This window comes from Canis aureus, chromosome 27 (assembly GCF_053574225.1).
Source record: "Canis aureus isolate CA01 chromosome 27, VMU_Caureus_v.1.0, whole genome shotgun sequence".
Taxonomy (NCBI): domain Eukaryota; kingdom Metazoa; phylum Chordata; class Mammalia; order Carnivora; family Canidae; genus Canis; species Canis aureus.
This window is the reverse complement of record NC_135637.1, coordinates 22,976,987-23,001,405: the sequence shown is the minus strand read 5'-3', so window position 1 is coordinate 23,001,405 and position 24,419 is coordinate 22,976,987. Positions and strand designations below refer to the sequence as shown.

At 40.7% G+C, this 24,419-nt stretch overlaps 1 protein-coding gene across 9 annotated transcripts in view; it reads right to left on the bottom strand.

The window, feature by feature from the left end:
- GRK3 (G protein-coupled receptor kinase 3) overlaps window positions 1-24,419 on the bottom strand; it is a 131,364-nt gene that overhangs the window by 71,024 nt on the left and 35,921 nt on the right. For 7 of the 9 annotated variants that reach the window (XR_013366705.1, XR_013366704.1, XM_077876106.1 and 4 more), the window contains exon 3: window positions 1,399-1,472. The exons of the other annotated variants lie outside the window; for them this stretch is intronic. Coding sequence is in view for 4 of the 7 variants with exons in the window: in XM_077876106.1 (XP_077732232.1) it covers window positions 1,399-1,472 (74 nt within the window). In the remaining 3 variants the exon portion in view is untranslated. The remainder of the gene's footprint in view (window positions 1-1,398; window positions 1,473-24,419) is intronic. 9 annotated transcript variants of the gene reach the window in all.

Sequence of the window (24,419 nt, the reverse complement as noted above, 5' to 3'; positions counted from 1 at the left end):
ATTATCTACTGACCTGCCTCCCTAATAATTAATCCTATCTTATGCTGTAACCAATCTGCTATTGACTCTAGTCATTAGATTCTAATTTCAAATATTATACTTGATGTTCTACAATATCCATTTGGTTCTTTATGATAAATTGGACTGAAATTCACTATTCCTCCATCTACTTTATCTTTTGCTCTATCATCTTAAACATATTATTTATGGTTATTTTTAAGTACCTGTCAGCTAACTTAAATATCAGACTCATGCAGGTCTCTTTCTATTACCTTATGAGACATATGATCTTGTATCTTAGATGCCTCCCCCCTTTTTACTGTATGCTATACATTTTAGGGTGTCTTTATATTATTTTCCACCTAACAAAAAAGGACAGAGGCCACCCTTGTACTCTGCTATACAGGTGGAGAGAGGGCTGATCACCAGTACAGGACAGGATTGGGCTGGGTCTCCATTTTTGTAGGATTCAGTCTGCCTCTGGTTTGCCCCTGTTCTTAAGGCATAGCTCCCCATGGAATTCAGTTAGAAGTCTTTGTCAACATTAGACTCAGTTCTGCCTGCAAGAAGTTTTCAGAACAGCTCTTTGGCCTCCTTGACATAATTCTTGAGAAGACTAATCACATGTTCGGGGCCCCTCAGTTTCATTTGTTTTTTATTCTAGTCCCAGAAACCTTTCTGGCTTTTCTGTCTCTCAGAAGCAGCCTTCTAGCTAGGGCCAGACCTGGACTCTTCTCTGCTTATGACACCTAGAAATCGGTAGCTGCCCCAGGTGAGACGTAGTTACAGATCTTCAGGGTCAATCGACTGTTCCCTAGGGTTTTCATCTCTTGCCCATTCTGTTTTCAGATTCCTGCCACCACAGGTCCACATTTCAATACATCAGCATAAGGCTGTGGGAGATTTCAGTGAGGCGCCCGTCTCTTCAGCTGTCTTTCGAACGTCTTACTGGGGAAACCAGCTGTGGGTCTGAAGCTCCCCTTTCCCACCCACGTCTCCACAATTTGTCACTCCAGCCACATGTAACCAGAAAACTTTGCTAGTTTCTCTTTCACTCAGTAGAGACCCTCTGCCTCAGCTTACTTCTCTGAAATCAGCAAGCTTCTGCAGAAAATCAAGCAGTTGCTGATCCTCAGTGCCCCTCTGAGTGATAATCCCTCCTCTGGAATTTTAGTCCAACTATTCCTCAGTGCTTGCAGAGCACTTCAGAGCCCTTGAAAATATGATTTTTACAGATGTTGTCAGTCTATAATCAACTACATATTATACCTTATGCTACTAATTACAGTCAATGAATTTCTACATATTTATAAGATATTTAGTTGTTTTGATGTTTTCCAAATTACAGTCTACATATGCTTTTAAAATAAAAGCATCAGTAAAACAGTCACTTCTTACCTCTTCATAAAACTTCACCTGAGGTACAGCTTCATTAATTTCATTCAAACAAAAATCTTTAAATAGCAAGAAACCTAAAGGAAAAAAATAAAAAATTTCAGGGTGGGCAATAAATTGAAATATTACTCTACAGGGTGTTTTCAAAGTAATATGTTTATATTTCAACCTCTTCCTCCCCTACCTTCAAAAATAATAATGATTTGAGGGCACCTGGGTGGCTCAGTCAATTAAGCGTCCAACTTGATTTTGGCTCAGATCAAGATGTCAGGGTTGTGAGATCATGCCTCACTTCCGGCTCTGCATGGAGCATGGAACCAGCTTAAGATTCTCCCTTCTTTTCCCTCTGTCCCTCATCCCTCCTCCCTCCCTCTCAAAAATTAATAATAATAACAACAAAGATTTCAAAGGGCTAAGTATACCCTAGAAGGAAATATTCCACATAAGGTAAGAGTACCACATACATGCCTCCTTACTTTGAGTTCCTTCTCTACTGGTAACCCCCCCCATAACCCGCTTTTAAAAACTACATGATAAGCAGTGCCAGTAGTCACCACTCCTTAGAGCCACTGGTCACTACAGTAAACAGAAGAGTTACCAAAGAAATAAGAGATATGGGTAGTGTGAAAGTGCTGGAAAGAGTCATCATAAAGCTAATACATACTATGCCCACATAAACAGGACTAAATTCCCTAAAAACAAACAAACAAAAACCAGAAGGACTTTCCTGACCTTCCCAGCTTTTCCTCTTACCACTTACTACATCAAAGTCCCCACCAAATACCTTGTGCCAGAGCAGATTACCTACTCCAGATCATTCTCTACTCCTTCACAGCACCATGCCTCACCTTTAATCAATCAGCACCTTCTACCTGGAATACCACCTCCACTGCACAGTGCCTGGTACACAGGAGGAGTTCCATAGGTGTTTGTTGAACAAATGCTTGGTTACATAACCCTTCCAATAAGGCTCTGTCAAAGTACTTAGCACACTCCAATTAATTATTTGATTGATAAGTTACCACCCCACCCTCACATGTGCAAACCAATCACCTAGCTTAAAGGCCTAGCACACAGTCAAGCCTAAACGAATGAATTTCACTGAGACAAGCTGATAAGCAGACTGAGAGTAAAGATCATAAAAAGTCACAAAATGAAAAAGTCAAAACAATGAAAGCACTGCTGGAAGAAACTGAGGTCACAGAAGGGAACTGAAGGAAAGACACACAAGTTTGAGAGGTCGGGAGAAGGCAGACTGGAATTCCCCAGGTAGGAGGGAGGAGGCAAAAGAAGCAGCATTGACAGGTTCTAACTGAGGTTAGCCAAAGAATCATGTAACTTGAACCTGTTATTCCTCCAAAAATTCCCATCCATAGTTCCAGGAAGATGACCTCTGAAAATGGTAAATATTCACTGAGTGGAGCCAGAAGAAAGTATTCGGACTATTTAGTCAAATAGACAAGGCCAGACTGACTCAGGCCAGGTGCAGCCTGGCAGCAGGGATATGGCCACACTCATCTCATCTCAAGGAACGGGACAGACTGACACTCCACTTGAAGCAAGCAGGAAATTCAAGACGCAGACAAACAGAAAGAGCTGAAAATGCAAATCTCTACCTATTTGCACGTTAGTATTTTTGTCTTAAATAAGAGACATGGGTTACCTTTTCATTCTCATGCATTTCAAAGTATGTCATTTCCAATATCCTTTGTCATTTCTTCTTTGACTCATGAGTCATTCAGAAATGTGTGGTTTGAGTTCCAGATATTTTGGGGTTTTCAGGTATTTTTCTGATACTGATTTCTGTTTAATTCTGCTGTGGTCAGAGAATATGTTCAGTATGATTTCAAAGCTTTCAAATTTATTGAAATGGCTCTGGCCCCAAATCTGGTCCATCTAGGTGAATGCTTCATGGACACCCGGGGAGACAAGCATATAGCATAGAGCATTCCATTAAACAAAGTAAAATGGCAATGAAGCCAACTTGGTTAGTAGGGTTGTTCGAGTCCCTCATCCAAATCCTTACTGAATATTTGTCTACTTATTATATCCATTATCAGAGGACTACTGAAATCCCCATTGGTAATTGTGGATTTGCTCATCTTTTTTCAGTTGTGTCAGGTTTTAGTTCATGTATTTCTTTTTCTATTTTTAGGAGAGAAAACTAAAATGAGAATTTGAACTGAGGTTATTTTGATCATATGAGAGATGTTTTTGTGGCATCTAAAAGACAAAATGAACTAACATGCCACGTGTGGACCACTGGCTTTGGGCTGAACTTGGAATCAAGGGGAAATGGTTCATCATGCCATCATGCCCTCTGAATCGGGCCCTACTTTCTCCTCTAGCCTCTTCTTAGACTGTTCTCTCCCAAGCTCATGGCACATGTGTTTGCATTCCAGTTCCTCTCTAATACCAAACCCAATCTGTTCTCAGGGCTACCAACTTGCTATCCCCCCTTCCTAAAACATGCTCTTTGACTTTGCGGACCTGCAGAACTCAGCTCAAATGCTCTCTCCTTCGGCCTTCTAGGATTCTCATTCATTTTCATTCTCTAAGATACATGTCTGCGTGTATACACGCTTTGTTTATAGCCCTTGTGACTAGCAAAAATTATCAGATGCATATGCTTATTTGTTTCTTTACTATCTACCTCCCCTACAACAATGTAAACTGCATATGGAAAGGCCAAGAGGTCTTATTCTCTACTACATATGTAAGAACAAGAACATCATGACATAGAGGGAGTGCAGGAAGGAAGGAGGGAGGAAGAGGGGACAGGAGAGGAGGGACAATGGGACGCCTGGGTAGATCCGTTGTTAAGCATCTGTCTTTGACTCAGGATGGGATCCTGGAGTCCTGGGATCCAGTCCCACATCGGGCTCCCTGCACAGAGCCTGCTTCTCCCTCTGCCTGTGTCTCTGCCTCTCTCTCTCATGAATAAATAAATAAAATCTTTAAAAAAAAAAAAAAAAAAAGGAGAGGAGGGACAAGAAAGGAAAAGGGAAGAGGGAAGAAGGAGGGAGGGAAGAAGGGAGGGGTAGCAGAGGGACGGGAAGGGAGGAGGAAGAAGGTGGATCAGGGAGAGAGGGAGATGAATGAATGCACATCTAACTGCAAATGTTTCTACCTGCTTCTTTAATGCAATTTCCACTGTCAATGTGTGGGATGAGCCAAAGAATGACTATAACATACTGAAGGGGAAAAGCCCCATTATTTTCCTTATGTCTGTGCACAAACTGAAGCCTTACTTTCTGTCTCAGCAGCTACTAAAATGGAACAGCAAGAAAAAAGGTATTTTGCCTTTTGGATAAACTCTAGATCACTGTGTTTCAGGCTGAGAGCAATTTCCCTTCATCAGGTTTAAATTACACACAAAAAAAAACCCAAGTGAAGCATTTCTCAGATTAGAACAAAACTAAAAGGGCAAAAATAAGGAAATAATTTGCCTAACAGGTTCACTTCATCAGTGGTTTTTCTCCAGATTTTAAAGAATAAAAAATAGTGACCAAACACCTGCTTTTACTAGATAACTGTGGAATATATTCACCCTTGTTTCTTTATTTGGGCCACTGCAAACTGCCTGCATATTGATTAACTTTTGAGTATATATAACATTCAGAAAAAGTAAACTATCCCAACTTGTCACCACAATACTTCGCAAAAATTAGGAGAAAGAATTGTATTGCTTTTTATAAAATACCACTGAAAACTTCCTATAATATACAAATATAACTTTTATATCACATTTTATAAAATATAAATTAAGAACTTTTTTAAGTTCTAGGTATAAGTTCTTTTTTTTTTTTTTTAATTTCTTTTTATTTATGATAGTCACAGAGAGAGAGAGAGAGGCAGAGACACAGGCAGAGGGAGAAGCAGGCTCCATGCACCGGGAGCCCGACGTGGGATTCGATCCCGGGTCTCCAGGATCGCACCCTGGGCCAAAGGCAGGCGCCAAACCGCTGCACCACCCAGGGATCCCTAGGTATAAGTTCTAAATGTAAGTTTCTATGAGAAATTTTTTGAAATGCTGCTTCCTAAAAAGTTTTCAAAGGAGAAAGAAAAATATGAAAAAAGTCTTGCAAAAAAACAGTATCTGTCTTAAGTTTTGCCAAGGAGACTCAAACACTGGGAAATTATAGACTGTATAATTGCTAAAAGTTTCTACCAATACTGACTGATTTGACAAAGCATTTCCTGAGTATCTACCAGGACCCACTGTGCTATATATATTGGGGATGCAATGGTAAAGACAGATAGAATTTTTCCTATAAGGGGCTTATGGATTGGTATAAGGAACAGACAACAAAGAAGTACACAAATAGAACAAGTGTAATTTATGGCTAATGATATAAGGAAATTTTAAAAAGTGCTGAGATAATCCTGATGATAAAAAAGAGGAAATGTATGTCATACAGAACAACACTAAGACCTCTCTGGTCTGTGAGATGAACAAATTACAAAGCATTTCAAATTAGAAAAGTCTAAAATGTTTAATCTTACTTCTAGTCAATAATGTATTAGAGGTCTTAGCCAGCATAATGAAGCAAGAAAAGGAAATAAAAGTCATTCAAAATGGAAAGGAAGAATTAAAACTGATTCTATTCAGGGTGCCTGGGCAGCCCAGTTGGTTAAGCGTCCAAATCATGATTTCTGCTCAGGTCATGATCTCATGGTCATGAGACTGAGCCCCATGCTGGGCTCCACAGAGTCTGCTTAAGATTCTCCCCCTCTGCTCCCCCCCCATAAATAAATAAATAAATCTGTAAAAAAGATCTTAAAAATAAAACAGATTCTTTCATAGACAAGCTGGTTATCTATATAGCAAATCCTATCTACAATGGTACTAGGATACATAAAGGAATTTAGCAAGGCCCCAAGATATAAGGCCATTAGATAAGAATTAATGACATTCTGATATGCTCACATCACACAATTTTAAAACAAGCCATTTGCAATAATATCAAAGAATAATCAATACTTAGGAATAAATAATTAAGAGATATATAAGACTCTTATGTTGAAAACTATAGAATATTACTGATAAAAATTAAAGAAGACATAAATAAATAGAAAGATATACTCACTTTATTGATTGGAAGATTCAGTATTGCTTAGATGTATATTCTCCCAAAATTGATCTTTAAATTCAATACAATCTCAAACATAATCCCTAGGAGCTTTTTAAAGAAACTGACAAACCTGATTTTAAAATGTCCATGGAGGGACACCTAGGTGGCTCAAGGTTGAGCGTCTGCCTTTGGCTCAGGGAGTGATCCCAGAGGCCCGGGATTGAGTCCCACATTGGGCTTCCTGCATGGAGCCTGCTTCTCCTTCTGCCTATGTTTCTGCCTCTCTCTCTCTGTCTCTCTCATGAATAAAATAAACTTTTAATAAATAAATGAATAATTTTAAAAATAAAATAGATTTGAAATAAAATGGTAATCAGTGTGGTATTGGCATAAGATTAAATTAGTGGAACAGAACAGAAAATCCAGAAATATACCCTCACTTAGATGGTCAGCTTTTTTTTCAACAAAGACACTAGAACAATTTACTGGGAAAAGAGAGTCTTTTCAACAAGTAGTGCTGGAAAAACTAATATCCAAGTGGAGAGAAAAAAAAGGCAACCTTACTTCATACCTTATAAATAGTTAAATTGAGATTCATCATGGAATTAAATGTAAAAGAAAAAATTATAAAACTTCTAGAAAATGTACAGAATATCTTCGCAGAAAATACTTATGTAGAAGATTTTTTTAGGCAGAATATGAAAAAAATAGTAAATTAGACTTTATCAAAATTTAGCACTAGGCTCATCAAAAGACAGTTAAGAGGGACACTTGAGTGGTTCAGTGGTTGAGCGTCTGCCTTCGGCTCAGGGTGTGATCCCAGAGTCCAGGGATCGAGTTCTGCATGGGGCTCCCCACAGGGAGCCTGCTTCTCCCTTAGCCTATGTCTCTGCCTCTCTCTGTGTCTCTCATGAATAAATAAATAAAATCTTAAAAAAAAAAAAAAAAAACAGACAGTTAAGAAAACAGACCAGCCACAGAGTGGGGATAAAATATTTAAAAAATTAACTCTGAAAAAGGCCTTGTGTCCAACTGATATATATTTTATTAAAGGCCTCTAACAATTTTTAAAAGGAAACCTCCATAAGAGTGTGCATAAATTTGAACACTTCACAAAAGAAGAAATAGGAATGGCCAATAAGCACATGAAACGGACTCAGTATCACTGGTCATCATGCACATGTGAATTAAGTCACTTTGAGATACTACTGCAAAACTACTTGAATGGCAGAGTTAAAAAGACAGACAATACTGCACGCTGGCAACCTCATTCACTGAGGAGCATATACAATGCTTTAGATTCCTCATGCCTCTGAGTCAACAGGCAAAGAAGGGAGTCACTGTGCTAGCTGGGGTGACTGATCCTGACTAGTCCCGGGGACACTGGACTACTCCTGCACAGTGGGAAGAAGGAAGGTCATGTCTGGAATACAGGAGATCCCCTCTCTTAACATGATCATGTCTTGTCATTAACATCAATGGAAAATGACAACAACACAAGTCAGGCAGGACTGCTAATGGCCCAGACCCTTCAGGATGAATGGTTTGGGTCACCCCACCAGGTGAAGAACCATGACCAGCTGAGGTGCTTGCTGAAGGCAAAGGGAATGCAGAATGGATAGTGGTAGGAGATAGTTATGAAACCAGCTACAGTGTGTGAGCAGTTGCAGAAACAATAATTATACCTGTCATGAGTATTTCCTCCTTATTGTGTACTAAACAAGTATCTTTGTTTTCTCTCCTCCCTGCCCCTTTATACCCTTACCCAGTAACATAAGATGTACTGACTTTGTATCATAGTATTTAAGTGTTGTTTACATTACATTGTAAAATACATCCTGTATTTATGATATAGGATACCAGGGAGAAGAGGGAACATCACCTGTTATTTTGCATCCTCCTCTGGGGAAAGGGTTAGCACATTTTGGTTATGTGCAGGTAGTTGTATCATTGGTGGGGGTATGATCTTGTTATCATCTCTACCAGAGAATGAAATACAGTTTAAGGAGATGCATAGACAGTCAAGGTGACAAGGGATGGATCTGTGATGGCAATTTTTGTGTCAACTTCGAGGGTATTTTGGGATGCAATTAACATCTAAATTGGTGAACTGTGAGTAAACAGACTGCTCTCCACAATGGGGGTGGGCATCATTCAATGAGTTTAAGTCCTGACTAGAAAACAAAGACCAGCCTCCCATGAGCAAGAAGAAATTATGCCAGCAGATGGTCTTCAGACTTCATCAGCACATCAGCTCTCCTGGGTCTCAGGCCGGCCAGCCCACTATGCAGATTTGGACATGCCAGTCTCCATAATCACAGGAACCAATTCCTTATAATTAATTTCTCTCTCTCTCTCTCTCTCCCCCTCCCACCCCCTTTCTCTCTCTCTATATATATATAATATACACACACGCACATACACACACACACACACACACACACATCCTACTGGTCCCGTTTCTCTGGAGAATCCCTAACACAGATTTTGAGCGTGCTGCAAAATGTATATTCACTTGGGAAAACAGTCTGAAAGTTTCTTATAAAGTCAAACACCCTTAGCACACAACTCAGCAACTACACTATTAGCTATTTACCTAGTGGTAATCTATGGCTCCAGAAAGACATGTACGTGAATCTTCATAGCAGGTGCATTCATAATTTATTTGAAATAATCCAAAGCCCATTAACTGAGAGATAGTGATATTTCACAAAACTATATCCTAGCCAGCAATAAAAAACACTAGCACACACAGCAACATACGTAAATGTCAGATATTCTGCTTATCCAAAGGTACCAGACACAAAAGAGTATATATTCTGTAATTCTCTATATACAAAGTTCTAGAACAGGCAAAACTAATCTAGAGTTTTAGAAAAATATGAAGAGGGGGCATGAAATTGACTAGGAAGGGCATGAGGGAACTTTCTACTGACAAAAATGTTTTGTAGTTTGATAAAGGTGTGGGTGTACTCATTTATCAAAATGAAACTGTGTACAGAATTATAAGTAAATTTACTTTAAAGAAACATTAACTCTAGCTAGTAGGTTGGCATTTCACAGTAGCATGAGTTGGCAGTTCTGAAACTAATCATGGTGCATTCTAGGCATATACAGATGCATAAATACATTGAGGATAACAGAAGCCTTGGAAAAGAGGTAAAACATGGAAAGAAAATAGAAAATATATTGTAGTAGTGGATTGGAATAGGAAATCCATTTGAGCCCACTATTTTCAGCAGATGACAACAGATGTATGTACACACACACACACACACACACACTCACACGCCTTGCTCTTTTGCTAAGACTTAAGAGCAATGAACACTTTTAGCACTCAAGTTTAGGGATTCTCAACACAATTCTCTAGTAAAAGGAACTAGGGATCCTTGAAGAAAAGCTAGTTGATTCTAGGGCAGGGGCAGTGAATATCAAGTGGAGCTCTAGACATCTTATTATCCCAGACAGTAAGAAAGGCTCAAAGGATGATGCGGACATACCAACAAGATACAGGAACAAGCCTGGAGAGGCTCCCACCAGCCAAAATTAGGGCAACTAGGACATCAAAATAAATAATATAGTAATGGATTATAATCACTGGCTAAACTAAGGATCCATGAATCCATACTGATAAGACAGATTGGGGGGTGGGTAGGGAAGAAAGAAAGGAAGGAAGAAAGAAAGAACAAATGAACAAGAGGGAAGGAATGAGGAACAGAGGAAGGGAAAAGGCATGGAAGGAAGGAAGAGAGCAAAGACGGAAGAAGGGAAGGAGGAGAAGCTCTTCCTTAAGAGACAAATGCCAACTAAAAACTGTAGAAGGAAAAAAAATAAATAAATAAAAAAATAAAAACTGTAGAAGGAATAACGGAGCTCGTAAGTCAATGGGTGCTAAAACAGAAGGTAAAATTTTGAAGAGAATATTTATATAGTCTCAAAAGCAATTTCCCATAAATTACTTATTACTTATAAAGGGGAAGCTTATAACTCCACAGTAGAGAACACTTGCACACACCCACGTTAGGCAAAGGATCTAAACTGACCTCACCAGCATCAAGACGAACCAGTATCAAGATTTGCTGGGGATGGCACAACAGCTCATCTGTGGTCTTCCTGACAAAATGCATACTGTGAGCCTAACTGCTATAGAAGAATAAACAAAAACAGAGGGCCATTTTACAAAATTGGCCTGTATCCTTAAAGATGTGAAAGTCATGAAACCCCAAGAAGGCTAAAGAACTTGGTCAGATTGAAAGAGCCTGAATATGTGGTGACAACAAAATATAAGCATGACCCACGACTGGATCCCAGACTAGGAAAATTTATAGCCAAGATGAACATTTTAGGGGGTAACTGTTAGAATCAGGATATAGTCTGTGGATTAGACAACAGTATGGCACTGGTAGTAAGTTTCCTGATTTTGAATGTTGTACCATAGTTATCTAAGAGAATGACCTTGTCCTTGACACATGCAGACTGAAATATATAACGAGCAAGAAGTGGAAGTGAGGTCTCCAAATTGCTCCCGTGTAGTTCAGAAAAAAAGCCATGAAAGGCAGAATGATAAAGCAAATGCAGTAGAATACATATGACAGTGCATCTATTTAAAGGGTACATAAGAGTTCCTTCAACTGTTCTTATGACTTTTCTTTAACTTTGAAATTATAAAAAAAAAAACACTTAAATGTATATAAAAATAAAAAATTACAAGAAAAAAGGTAAAGTCATAAAAATAACATGCTTGAAATTCTATACACTTATTAGGAAAGGAAGTTATTTTGTGTTAAAGAAAAATAACTGAAATTTGGCTTTTAACAAAATTTTTATGTGACCCATAATAGAAATTATTGCCATAAACCTAGGTTTTCAAATATTTATGCCTTTTATAATTAGTAATTTCCTATCCACCTAAAAGCTACAGGGTTCCTTGAATAAATACAATATAATGGGAAAGCTAATATAATTTAAACAGAGCAATGCTTATAAGCTCCACTATAATTAAACTTAATTCTGAGAGAGGGGAAAAAAGGTGGTTAAATGTAGCAAATTAGAGCTACACGTTCCAAGAGTTCTCTAAAATATTCTTTCCTAACAATGTGAAGATTATCATTTTGTGTACTGCATTTCTTTTAGCTGTTAGAATAAACCACACTGTGCAGGCATACCAACACCCATGTTTCTGGAAATTTCCTTCAACTCCTTCAAGCACCTCAAAGCAACTTCCTTATAACTTGTCATCCAAATCACAACAAATATCATGAAATAGCTCCATCGACCACACTAGATTGTTAAACCAGGATTGGAAGTGTTACATGTTAGATCTCATACTTAACCTTCCATGTAAACAAATTAAGAGAACAGGTTTTGGGTCTCTAATATTAGTGTATGTTTTTTTTCCAGTTTAAAAGCAAAAGGCCTTGGATTAGCTTATCTCCACATTTCTTCAACTCTAGGATTCTATTACTCTAAATAAAATAAAACTAATCAAATTATAAAGGCATGGAATGAATGGTGAAGAACATATAAACATAACTAATAATCATGAAGTTAAAGCGAAGAAAATCAGAGCAAGCTGGCTAGTGGCTAGTTGGAAAAGCCTATGAAAGCACCCAGGCAGGAAAAGAAGTCAGTAATATGATGATCCAAGAATAAAAAGTAAAATCAACCAAGGGTAGTGAACACCTGCCAGAATTCTGCTGTGCAAAACAACAAAAAGCCCTAACAAATTATTTTTTAATGAATAAAATTTAAAGTTTCAAAAGTTAATCAAAAGTCATTCAAATACAATATAAGAAATAAACTATTTAAAATAGTACCTCCAAATATTAGAATTAATCTCTTTTACTGAGAGATAACGGAGCCAAAAGAATCCTGAAATATAATTTGAGAATTTAACTACTTAGACAGATTTACTCATAAATTTACTGCACACTCATTATCAGTAGCATAGTTCTACATACTAGCAATAAATAATGGGAAATTTACATTTAAACACAATATCATTTATGATAACACTAAAAAACAGAATGCCTCAGAAGGAATCTAAGCAAATGTGTGCATGATTTATATGCTGAAAGTTATAAAATACTAATGAACAAAATCAATGAGGATTCAAATAAAGGAGAAGAGATAGCATGTTCATAGATCAGAAGACTCAATACTGTTGAAATGTCAAACTTTCCCCAAATCAATCTATAGATTTAACACAATCTCAGTCAAGACCGCAGTAGCTGATTTTGTAGAAATCAATAAACTGAATCTAAAATTTGCATGAAAAAACAAGGGAACTTAAAAAAAAAATCAACTTTTCTGAAAAAGAACGAAGTGAGAGGGTTTAGACTATCTGGTTTCCAGACTTCTTATAAAGCACGGTAATCAAGGCAGTGAATTGTTGAAGAAAAAGACAAACACAAAGATCAATGGAAGGGAATGGAGTCCAGAAATAGAGGTGTACATAGTCAACTGATTTTTTTTTAAGATTTTATTTATTTATTCATAAGAGACAGAGAGAGAGAGGCAGAGGCATAGGCAGAGGGAGAAGCAGGCTCCATGCAGGGAGCCCAATGCGGGACTTGATCCTGGGACTCCAGGATCATGACCTGAGCCAAAGTCAGACAATTAACCACTGAGGCACCCAGGCGTCCCTAGTCAACTGATTTCTCACCAAGGCACACAGGCAATGAAATGAGGTGAGGCAAGGTCTTTTAAACAAATGGTGCTAAAACAACTGAACATCTGTATGCAAAAGTACATGACCACTACGATATTAATTCAAAATAGATAGGAGACTTAAACATAAATTTCCAAATATAAAAATTGTAGGAAAATAAACACACAAAAAATGATCTTTGAAACCTCGGGTTAAGCAAAGATTATTACTAAGATCTGACATGATTTATGAAAGAAAAAACTGATAAACAGGACTTAATTGAAATTTAGCTACTTCTGCTCTTCTGAAGACATGCCTACAAAAATGCAAAGACAAGCCACATTTTCAGAGAAAATACTTGAAAATATGTATCTGATAAGAACTTATAATCAAAGTGTATAAAGAACTCTCAACTCAATAATGAGAATACAATGTGATTTAAAAAAAATTTTGAAAAAAAAAAAAAACAAATAAAAAAAAATTTGAAAAGATTCCATTTCACCAAAGAATGGAGAAACCCATGAAGATATGTCCAACATCAGTAGTCATTAGGAAAATGCAAATTAAAACTACAATGAGATACCACTATATTTATGAGAATAGAAAAAAAAAAGGCAACACCAATACTGGTAAAGATATAAAGCATCTGGAACTCTTATAGACTGCTGGTAAGAAGACAACAGGTACAACCTCTTTGGAAATCATTTCTTTTAAGTTAAACATGCATTTGCCATTTAACCCAACAATTTCCTCCTAAGTGTTTACCAAGAGGAATGAAAGACAAATGTTCTTATATTCACAAGAAAATCCATCACAGATATTTATCATAGAGACAATTCTCTCAAACTAGAGATAATCCATGTACTTCAACTGGCAAATAGATAAACTGTGACATACTCATAGGATGGAACCCTACTCAATGATACTAAAGAATCAGCTACTGACATTGCACCATGAGTGAATCTCAAATGCATTATTCCAAGTGAAAGTATCAGACTCAAAAGGCTTTATCTCCGTGACTGCACTTGCATCACTCTGGAAAAGGAGTAACCATGGGAACAGAGAACAGATCAGAGGTTGGTAGAGAGTGGGGAGTGGTGTGGGGACTGACTATGAAGAGACACCAGGAAATCCGGGGAGGTGATGAACTGCACCGTATCTTGATTTTGGTAGTATCTATACAACTTTACGTACTTGTTAAAACTCAGAATTGTATACTCTAAATAGTAAATTTTACTTTATTTAAATTATACCTCAATAAACCTGACCCCATCCCCCAAAAGAGTGGTGTGAAAGAAGAAAAATAAGTACCCACAAGAGAGCCAGGAACAAGGCTCAAAAGATGTTCCTGAACAGTAGTTATAAGTGGGCCACAGATCGAAAACCAAAATTTCAGGAAGCCACTTACATGGTCATCAACGACTACTGGATGTTTTTCATAAAGCACAAGTTCGTACAGAAGATAAAATCATTCACACTCAGATACATGGGAGGAAAAAGCGTAATTACAAAAGTTTTGGGCAACGCAGAGGTCAGCAACAATGACTCTCACACACCCAGGATACACAATATCCTTTACAGGTGAAAATGAAATCATAAATGATAAATAGGTAAGCAAATTCATAAGTAAAGAAAAAAAAAGCATACTGATATTGAAAACTCCCAAAGGGTGTCCAGTGTCTCTGGGCTGAATATTACCAGCCCAAACTCCCAATGAATAATTTTCCCTTTCATTTCTTCCAATAGGAATAAATATAAACTGAAATGAATATTTAGCTAATTCTATTTATCTATTTCATATAAACCAAATATTTACTTCTACTTGACTCTATCACATAGGAACTTTCAATTCTTGATTTAAAAGTTTACAGGGAAAATTATAAATGAAATATAATTTAGGAATACTGTTAACAGTTAGGACTTCTAAAATCCAAGTTAGCCATCCCATCCTTGATTTAAATTCAAGACAAACATGTTCAATAAAATACTCTTAGATTAACTAATATGGTCATTTACTTAGATAATGGAGAGATCTGGGGTCCTGAATATTAAGAATCCAGTGGACAGAAGCACAAATGAATGTGGCCAGAGAAAAATTCATGGAATGTTCTAAGCAACTGGTTCTTAACTCAAATCAGAACAAGGGAAGTCAAGATAGAGAGGAAAATGTAAAAATATAGTGGCAAGAAAACTCTATCGAGAGTCTCCTAATAGCTGGTTTGCTTTCAGCCTTTTAAAAACATTTTATTATGAAATGATAGAAAAGAAAGAAAGGTCACCACACTAAAACTCTTTCCAGACTATGGTCGATGTTTTTCATTTGTCACAGTTCTGTGCATATCTAAAGTAAACAAACTGACAAAGTGAGATTCAAAATAATTTAAAGTGAAATAGAAATATTATTTTAGTAAGCCACATGATATCTATTTTCCAAAGACTTTTTCAGGGGCACTGGTTAAAACTGGCATTACAGAAATTGGGGCGTGAGTGTACACACTACAGATTAGACACGGCCAGTACAAAACAGGTGTGCATGTGTCAGTGTGGTGGAGAGGATGGGGGGCATACATGCTGAATCTAACCATAATTTTAACAAGGAAGAAACAGAGTAAGAGTCAACCAATCTATATATGTGTGTCATGTATAGTTATCACTTTGTGATCACTCCAGAGCCTATGCACTGAGGATCCGAACAACTTTTCTGGTGTATAAAATATAAACGCACATTTAAAACAAAGGTAAACCAACCACTAAATATTTATGTCATGATACTCTAAGTGTGAAATGAAGGGCTTCTCAAAGCTATCATAATCTCACTGGAGGCATGGACAGACAGACTACATTAGCTGATGCCCAGTCAGCTCTATAGGGGAGAGAGGCAACCCTTCCTTTAGATAACCCCCCCCCCCCACAACCTCACCCAGCTACCTGCCAGGCCTCTAGGCGTCTTTCCAATCCCTCCTGATGCTGCTGCCCTGGGTCTGATCACATGGCTCCCCTGTTCCTGAACTTCTCAGGGGAGCCACACAGGACATGCTGCTCCACCACTGGCCCAGCCAGAGCACCATGCACACCCTACCTGTCCAGCCAGCCAGAGCCAGGGAAGCACTGGAGGCTCCACACACCTTCAGATATGATAGCTCCCCATCTGAGCTCAGCTCCTTTACTCCTGGCACCCACCCGAGGCTAAGTGGGGCCGTCCCTCTTCTCTGCTCCCACGTTCCTGGGTTCGTAACATTTTCAAGGCATGATCCCACTAAACTGCAACTACCCATTTTTGTTTAATAAATGGACAAGACAGCTCAGTTTGAAAAATGGATTGAAAGGCATGAAGTGAAAAGTTCCCTGTCCATCCTGTCCCACATCTCCCCAGCAGGGAGCCATCACCATGTACCCCAAGCTAGCCCTGCTATCAGTGTCCTCTGTGCCCTCCTTTCTCTTCCAGAAGGCTTAGAAAGCTGTGGAACTCCCTAACCCTTTCTCACCCAGCTCAGTGCAGAGGACTGCAGGGACACCAAAGCCACACCACAGGAGCAACTTAACACATGGAGGGAAGCCTCCAGCTAACCTCAAAACACCTGCCCTGCACTGCTACCAGATGAGAAAGAAGCTTCTGTGTGGAGCCCCCGCCATTTTGGGTCTGTTACAGGCACGTGTTACCTTCTAGGACAGCATGAAGGCAGGTACAGAAATAAACTCTTGTTTCCCACCATACCCTGCACACTGTCTATATCTGTCTTTTTTCCAGAACACGGTACCTTAGAGATCTTGCTGTCCTAGTCTGGAAGAGCCCCTGGATCCCTCCTTGCAGCTGCACGGTCCTACAAAATGCCATAGTTTGTATAACTTTTTTCCCTAACAATGAACAGTTGGGCTGTTGCAAATACTTTGCTCTCACACAACTGCTGCACGAAATAACCCTCTCTGTACGCGGTTTCTCGTGTACTCAAGCATATTTGTAGGATACATTCCTCAGCATGAGACTTCTGCACCAAAGGGCTTCATGGACCTTCTGCTGGTTTCACAGACCTGGCCCCCTGGGAGCAGTACCTGCCTGTCCTGCCACCAGCAGTGGGTCACAATGATTGCCCTGACACCCACAGCCACACTGAAACTGCGTCACTAAACTGGGGGCTCTTGTACCAGGTTTGAAAGATGAAAGAGTAACATTTCTGAGTAACCTTAATTTGCATTTCTCTTACTTTTTAATAAAGCTGAAAGTCTTTTTGTATGGTTAAGTTGTTTTTATGTGTCTTTTGTAACGACCTGTCTTTCCACAATCCTCACCCATCTCTGCCCTGGGTCACGGGTCTTTTGCTCACAGTGTGCAAGGCCTACTGAATTGGGGTTCGCCAGTCCAGTACTGCTATCCAAGAAATCCTTCCGTCTCTCCATCTCTCGGGTCCCTGGCCTCATCTGGGTGATCTACGTGCCCATTTCTGGTTCATCATCACATTCCTGGAGGTAATAGAAATACCTCTAGCATTTCCCTGTTAACAGGGTCTCTGGTCTTTGAGACAGACAGCTGGTACCATGCAAGGAAGTATGGTGTCAGTAAACAGCAGTTGTTGATACCTGTGTCAGTAAATAGCAGCTGTCCACTAGAGAGACCCACGAGGGAAACGGCCCTCTCTTGCAGATTTGTATCTCTAAACCCTAACACAATGGCTAGGACTTAACCAGCTCAATAAACATTTCATAAATTTACTAAGGGGAAGGCAGGTATGGTTTGTGGTACAGTCACACATGGTTTCAGGTAGAAGTGAAGAACCAGCCAGGCATGGAGAGATTAACAGGCCAGAGAGAGATGGGAGAAAGAGCACACAGGGGCTGGGAGGTCAGAATCTCAGCTGCCATAAGGAAGGGTGAGACTTCAAACTTGGGCAGAACAAGTTCCTCTGGGAAGGCAGTGGAAGGGATGCTGGATTACATTGTAGAGGGCTTGGGTGTGCAGGAAAGGTGGACTTTGGCCAGGAGGCCCAGGGTCCATCGTAAATAAAGTATACTGGAACCAGGTATTAATAATCACTTGCACAATAGTTGGTGTTTGCAGAAAGCTTCAACACGCCAAAAAGCCTGCTGGGGAATAGTTTTTTTGTTTTGTTTTGTTTTGTTTTACATAAGTAGGTGATTATTTTATAAAAAATTAAAACTCAGCTCTCAAATCCAGGTCTGAGGATTTTAGAGGCTCTTTCTCCTCAACACCATAGGTCCTTAAGCAAAGCAAATTTGTGGCCCTCTGTGATTCATCTGCCACCACACTGTCCCAGATGACCCTTCACATCCTCATCCCATTCCCTAAGCCAACCTAAAATAGGTACTTGGTGGGGACTCCTATGTACTAATAGTGCTTGCCGACCTCTACCTCTGAGTGTTTGTGTAAGGATGCGAGGATGTTCTCAAAAGCCCTCAAGACTCAAAAGAACAGACCCATGACAGTGGAACACCAGGCAATCAGGCTGCCACTGATCCACTGGGGCAAGAAGGCCCACAGCCTGCTGGAGCAGAATCTCAGAAAATCCGTGGTTGGAGCTGATTTTCATACTTAATGGGCGACTTAGTGAACATGAAATGAGTACTTAGTAAAGCAGAGATGGTATCTGTGATTACTTTGTCCAAATTCATTTTAACTTCTAGCCAACTGACTACAGCAGTTTATCAACTAAATGACACAGGTACCTTATCAAGTTATATCATAAGTAATTTTTTAAAGGCGGTTACATGTGGGGCCTTATGCCATCTTCCCAGAAGCAGGGAGGTCACCGTGGGAAGCAATGCTGGCTTCATCCGTGAATACTCCCTCCACCTTCTGCTCAAGGAGCGGAGGGAGAGAACAATTACCCAGCTGCTGCCCCATGACCTATCTACTCACAACAGCTGCCCAACCAAGCCTGCCACTTCTAAGGGGGCCCATGCTAACACCTGGCCCAACAGTGCACAGATGCCCATGGGGGCCACTGCAGAGGGAACAGAGGGAGCGCTGGGCATATGATCGGTGGGCTGTTACTTCCTCCCCAGCATACTGTCACCACACTGAGAAGTAACCACATAATACACAAACACCATTTACACAAAACGCTGCAAGTAAGAGTTTTATAGTGTGGCAGTTGAGGGGATTTTGCACTAAAACAGAGAGTCAACCAAACAGAAAGTCAGTTCCTCAGCTGTGTAAGATGCTGAACTAGATGCCTGAGAGTCGCAAAGAAGGATCAGCATAGCAGAGATTATCTTTGGTCTCAAGAAATTTAAACTCCAGTTAGGGAACCAGCACGTAAGAGGAACCTGGCATTACTACATTTTCCACAATAAGTGCCAAAGGTGTGCCACACACAGTGAGTGCAGCAAGAACACCAGGAAGTGGACTGCAGACAGTCAGAAATCAGGGGGGCTAAGCCAGTCTTCATGGGTGGACCTGTGAGAACAGCACAGACCAGATGAAGGCCTTCTGCAGAAGGAGGTGTAAGGGGATGGTGTGTCACGCTGTGCCCTGAAGATGATGATACCACAGGACAGAGACGGAGACAAGAGGCTGTGGCCAATTCTGGTGATGTGAATGACAGCAGCAAACAGGACTTCTTCCATCGTGGGCGCTAAGTGTTGGCATAGAACTTGGACAGGACCTGATGAAGGCCATTTCCAGAATGCCTCCTAATACTTAGAAAAGGGACTGCAGGGATGTCTGCAGGGATGTCTGCTTGGTTGGTTAAGCATCTGCCTTTGGCTCAGGTCGTGATCCTGGGGTCCTAGGATCGAGCCCCACATCAGGCTCCCTGCAGGGAGCCTGCTTCTCCCTCTGACCTTCCCCATTTCATGCTCGCTCTCTCTCTCTCTCTAATAAATAAAAATCTTAAAAGAGAGAGAGAAGAGACTGTAGAATGAATGCAAAAATAGGAGAGCCTGTCTTGAGAACTGTGGGTCAGGGTATAACCTTAGCTACCACCTCAGGTGGTGGTGGGTGGAGGAGATGGGGAAGGAGAGGGCATCGTGTAACAGGGACAGTGCCAAACAGGGGACACGACTAGGGGCCCTGGGTGGCTGGAGAACATCAGTGGTGGCGTTGCCATCAACAGAAAGGGAGAAGAGGGGCCGGTTTGGTGTGTGTGAGGGAGACGGTGAGGGTGTTCATGACCTCTTCTTGTGGGAAATTAATCACACTGCCTTGTCCTGGCAACACAAGTAGCCACTTCAGGAGCAAACCAACCACGTCGTGCATGGAAGCTCTGGCACTGGTTCACCTGAATTCTACTGCTGCCTCATGAAACATGTCACCTACGTCATTGGGAAAAATCTCTCAAGTAGACTAGTCAGCACAGCACAGTGATTGAGAGCTTGAGCTCGGCAGGGGGTACACGCCAACTCTGTGAGGTCAATTCCCGCTCAGCCCATCCTTGTCTGCGAGATGCCTGGTGAGTCACTTCACTTCTGAGTATCTTCTCACCTGGCAGACGAGGCTCTCGACAACCTCCACAGGAAGTTATTTTGAAGACTGAGAACTATACGGAGAGCACCCGGCACCGGAAGGCTTGCTAATGGCTGTCCTCATCACCCCAACAGTACTGACAGAGACTTTTCCAGAGCTCCTACTTCCATTTACCTGTGCTGCTCTTGGTAAGTTGGAAACTGGTCACCACCTTCATATCACTGCGAAATTACGACAGTGGTATTACACACGTAGGATTTTACAGATTCTTCCAGTTTCATATTTTGAACCCATTTCCCTAGCAAGAGCCAAATATTTTATTTTGAAAATAAAATGACACCACAGGGCGTAATACAGTAACAGAAAATGGGACAAAATGTACAAAGCCATTGTTTTCAGTCATAAAAGGGCTTATGGTCTGTGGGAGAATGGAAATAAACAGAAGGGCCCCAGGACGGGCCAGCTCGGCCTGGGCCAGTTCACCTTCTGAACTGTGATATTGGGAGTGGGACCCCAGCACCAGGGTGGATGCACCGAGGCAAGGGCACCAGGATTCAAGGAATCCAAGGTGCCTGGAAACATCAAAAACATAAAAAGGAAACAAAGAGGTATAAGCCAGGAATAGCAACATAACGTATTCAAATATACTCAATCCAAAAGAAGGAAAAAAGCAACAGAATAGGAAGATGTGACACTTAAATCCAACCATACTGGTAATTATTTCCCTGTAAATGAAAATATCTAGACAAATATTGTAATTAAAAGGCAGAGATTACAGAGACTAGATATACCATGCAAACATGAATACCAGGAGGTGGTATAGTTATATCAATATTAGGGAATGCAGACATCCCAATAATCTATCAGGAGGATAGAGGGACAACATGTAAAGAGGGAACATTCATGAAGCGACATTAACAACTATCATATGCATGTACCTCTCCACAGTGGGTCCAGCCACTTACCAAAGAGGGAAGGCAGCATCTGTTCAGCAGGATGTGCTCACAACAAGGATAAAATGGGTAAGGATGTCCGTAGCAGCTTTATTCATGACTGCCCCAAACTGGAAACAGCCCCAAAGTCCATGAACACTGAATTGTGTGACGTCCACATGAAGGAAAAGTATTCAGCAACAATGGAACCCAAGTCCTAGATAAGCCACAATAGGATGACTCTCCAAGAAGGACAGTAAGGCAGACACCAAAAGTGTGTGATATTCTGTTTATTTAATTTTTTAATGATTTTATTTATTTATTCATAGAGACACACACAGAGAGAGAGAGAGGCAGAGGCACAGGCAGAGAGAGAAGCAAGCTCCATGCAGGGAGCCCGATGAGGGACTCGATCCAGGGTCCATAGGATCAAACCCCGGGCTGCAGGCGGCGCCAAACCGCTGCGCCACCGGGGCGCCCTGATGTTCTGTTTAAATGTACTTCTAGAAAAGGCAAATGTAATCCATTGTAACCAAGAGATCAGTGGTTGCCTGGGGCTGGGGGGAGCTGAATATAATGGGATAAGAATGTACTCTTTAAAGTGATGGAACTGGGGAATCCCTGGTGGCTCAGCAGTTTAGTGCCTGCCTGGCCCAAGTGTGATCCTGGAGTCCTGGGATCGAGTCCACATCAGGCTCCCTGCATGGAGCCTGCTTCTGCCTCTGTCTGTGTCTGTGCCTCTCTCACTCTCTCTCTCTCTGTCTCTCATGAATAAATAAATAAAATCTTTTTAAAATAAATAAAGTGATGGAACTGGTCTATACACATGGACTGTGGTAGTAGTTACACAAGTGTACACTTTGGTCAAAAGTCAAACTTGATACTTAAAATGGATGCATTTCAGGGTGCCTGGGTGGTTCAGTGGTTGAGCGTCTGCCTTCGGCTCAGAGCGTGATCCTGGGATCCAGGATTGAGTCTCACATTTGGCTCCTTGCATGGAGCCTGCTTCTCCCTCTGCCTGTGTCTCTGCCTCTCTCTCTCTCTCTCTCTCTCTGTCTCTCATGAATAAATATTTAAAAATAAATAAAATAAAATAAAATAAAATAAAATAAAATAAAATAAAATAGATGTTTTTCATTGTATGTATATACTTCCATTTTTTTTTAAAAAAAGAACATGAACATATAATATGGTTAAGAGTAAACAAAGAAAAAATCAGTAACAACAGGATTCTTATATATGTGGTATCTCATGAAGAAATCGGGTATATTCTGAAAATCATAAATGAGAAGAAAAATGGGAGGGAAAGGGCCCAAATCAATGTTCCCAGTAAAGCTATTCTGTTTCAAGTTCTTTTCCACCTCCAATTCTGAACACACTTGCTGATAGGAGCATAGGAGCCACAAAACAAAACTAATTCCAATCGTTTTAAATAGTCACAATTATATGGCAAGCAAATCAATTTCTGAAAGCAAACTCTGAAGGGCAACAATGATTTTAAGTAACACTTTCACCCACACTCCAAGCAATGAAAATTTCAATTAAAAAAAAATTCCATGGAAAGCAAGTGCATCTTACAAGGTAAGAATATTTGCTTCTTGGGGTGCCTGGGTGGCTCAGTCAGTTAAGCATCCAACTCTTGGTTCAGCTTAGGTCATGATTTCAGGGTCATGAGATTGAGCCCCAGGTCAGGCTCCACAGTGAGTAGAGCCACCTCTCCCCCTTTCTAAAGAAAAAAAACAAAACACAAAGCGCTTCTTTTAAAAGTGGCCCTAGAGTCTTTGTGTTTTGCTGTTATAAATAGTCTCTTTGAGAGACAAGCACACGTCAGCCTACCTCACTTTGGCTTGGATTTCTTTCTCTTCTAAGCCAAACCTGAGGAATGTTCTCTGCTCCTTAGTGAGCAGAAAGTGATCACAGAGGGGACAGAGCTCTGAGCTTACCCGCTGACCTGAAAGCATCAGGAAGAATGCAGAGGATGTGTGGCAGCAGCCCTCAGCAAGCAGCCCTGTGCAGATCAAGTTCCCTTGATTCTGAGGCCAGGATCAGCCCCATCATGCTCTGACTTCAGCCTCCCATCTAAGCCTTTCCTTCACCTTCCGGCCTGACCTGAACCCGAGGACACTGTGTCCCCAGCAGGCCCCTGTCCCTCCTACCCGCTTCTGTACTCCAAAAGGATTCATTACAAATCCCATCTCCAAGGCTGTAATTCAGTGACTTCTCTCACCACCTCCACCTACCCGACTTGTCCAAAAGCCAGAATCACCTCCTGCTTCCACCCTTGCCTCCCAGGCCCGTTTCCATGGCAGCTAGTCTGCTCTGTGAACGCCTGAGCAAGAGTGTGCCAGCCCAATGCTCAGACTCTCCTATGTCCCAACTCACTCCGAGGAAAAGCCAACACCCTCACAATGGCCTATAAAGCCTGTCCAGCTCCCACACCTGAGGTGGCCACTCACCCCCTTGGCTACAGCCTCCAGGCCTTCATTCTGCCCTTCCACCATGGTGGCTTCCAGTCTTAGAGTCTCTGCTGAACCCTCAGCCTGGGCCTGGTACACAGGGGCTCGGCTCCCTCACTTTCCCCTTTACAAGCAGTGCCTTCTTGAAACATCCTAATTTGTAACTACCACTGGCATGCCCTTTCTCTCTGGCTTTGCAATTCTCCATGACCTGAGCCACCATGCGGATAGTATAATTGTTGGTCTGTCTCCCTGTAGAATGTCAGCTCCATGGGGGCACAGATGCATTCCCTGGTGCTTCCAAGAATGTGCGGCACGTGGTGAAATTTACTGAACCAACAACTGAGTTTTTAGCAGTAGATTTAAAACAAACCCTAATAACCACTCATAGCGTATCTCTAACCTTCCTGGTTTTGATTTTGACCTGAAGTAGAAATACTGACAAAAATCATGGATAAAGTATAAAATCCTCAGAAAAAGTATTTCCAAAAC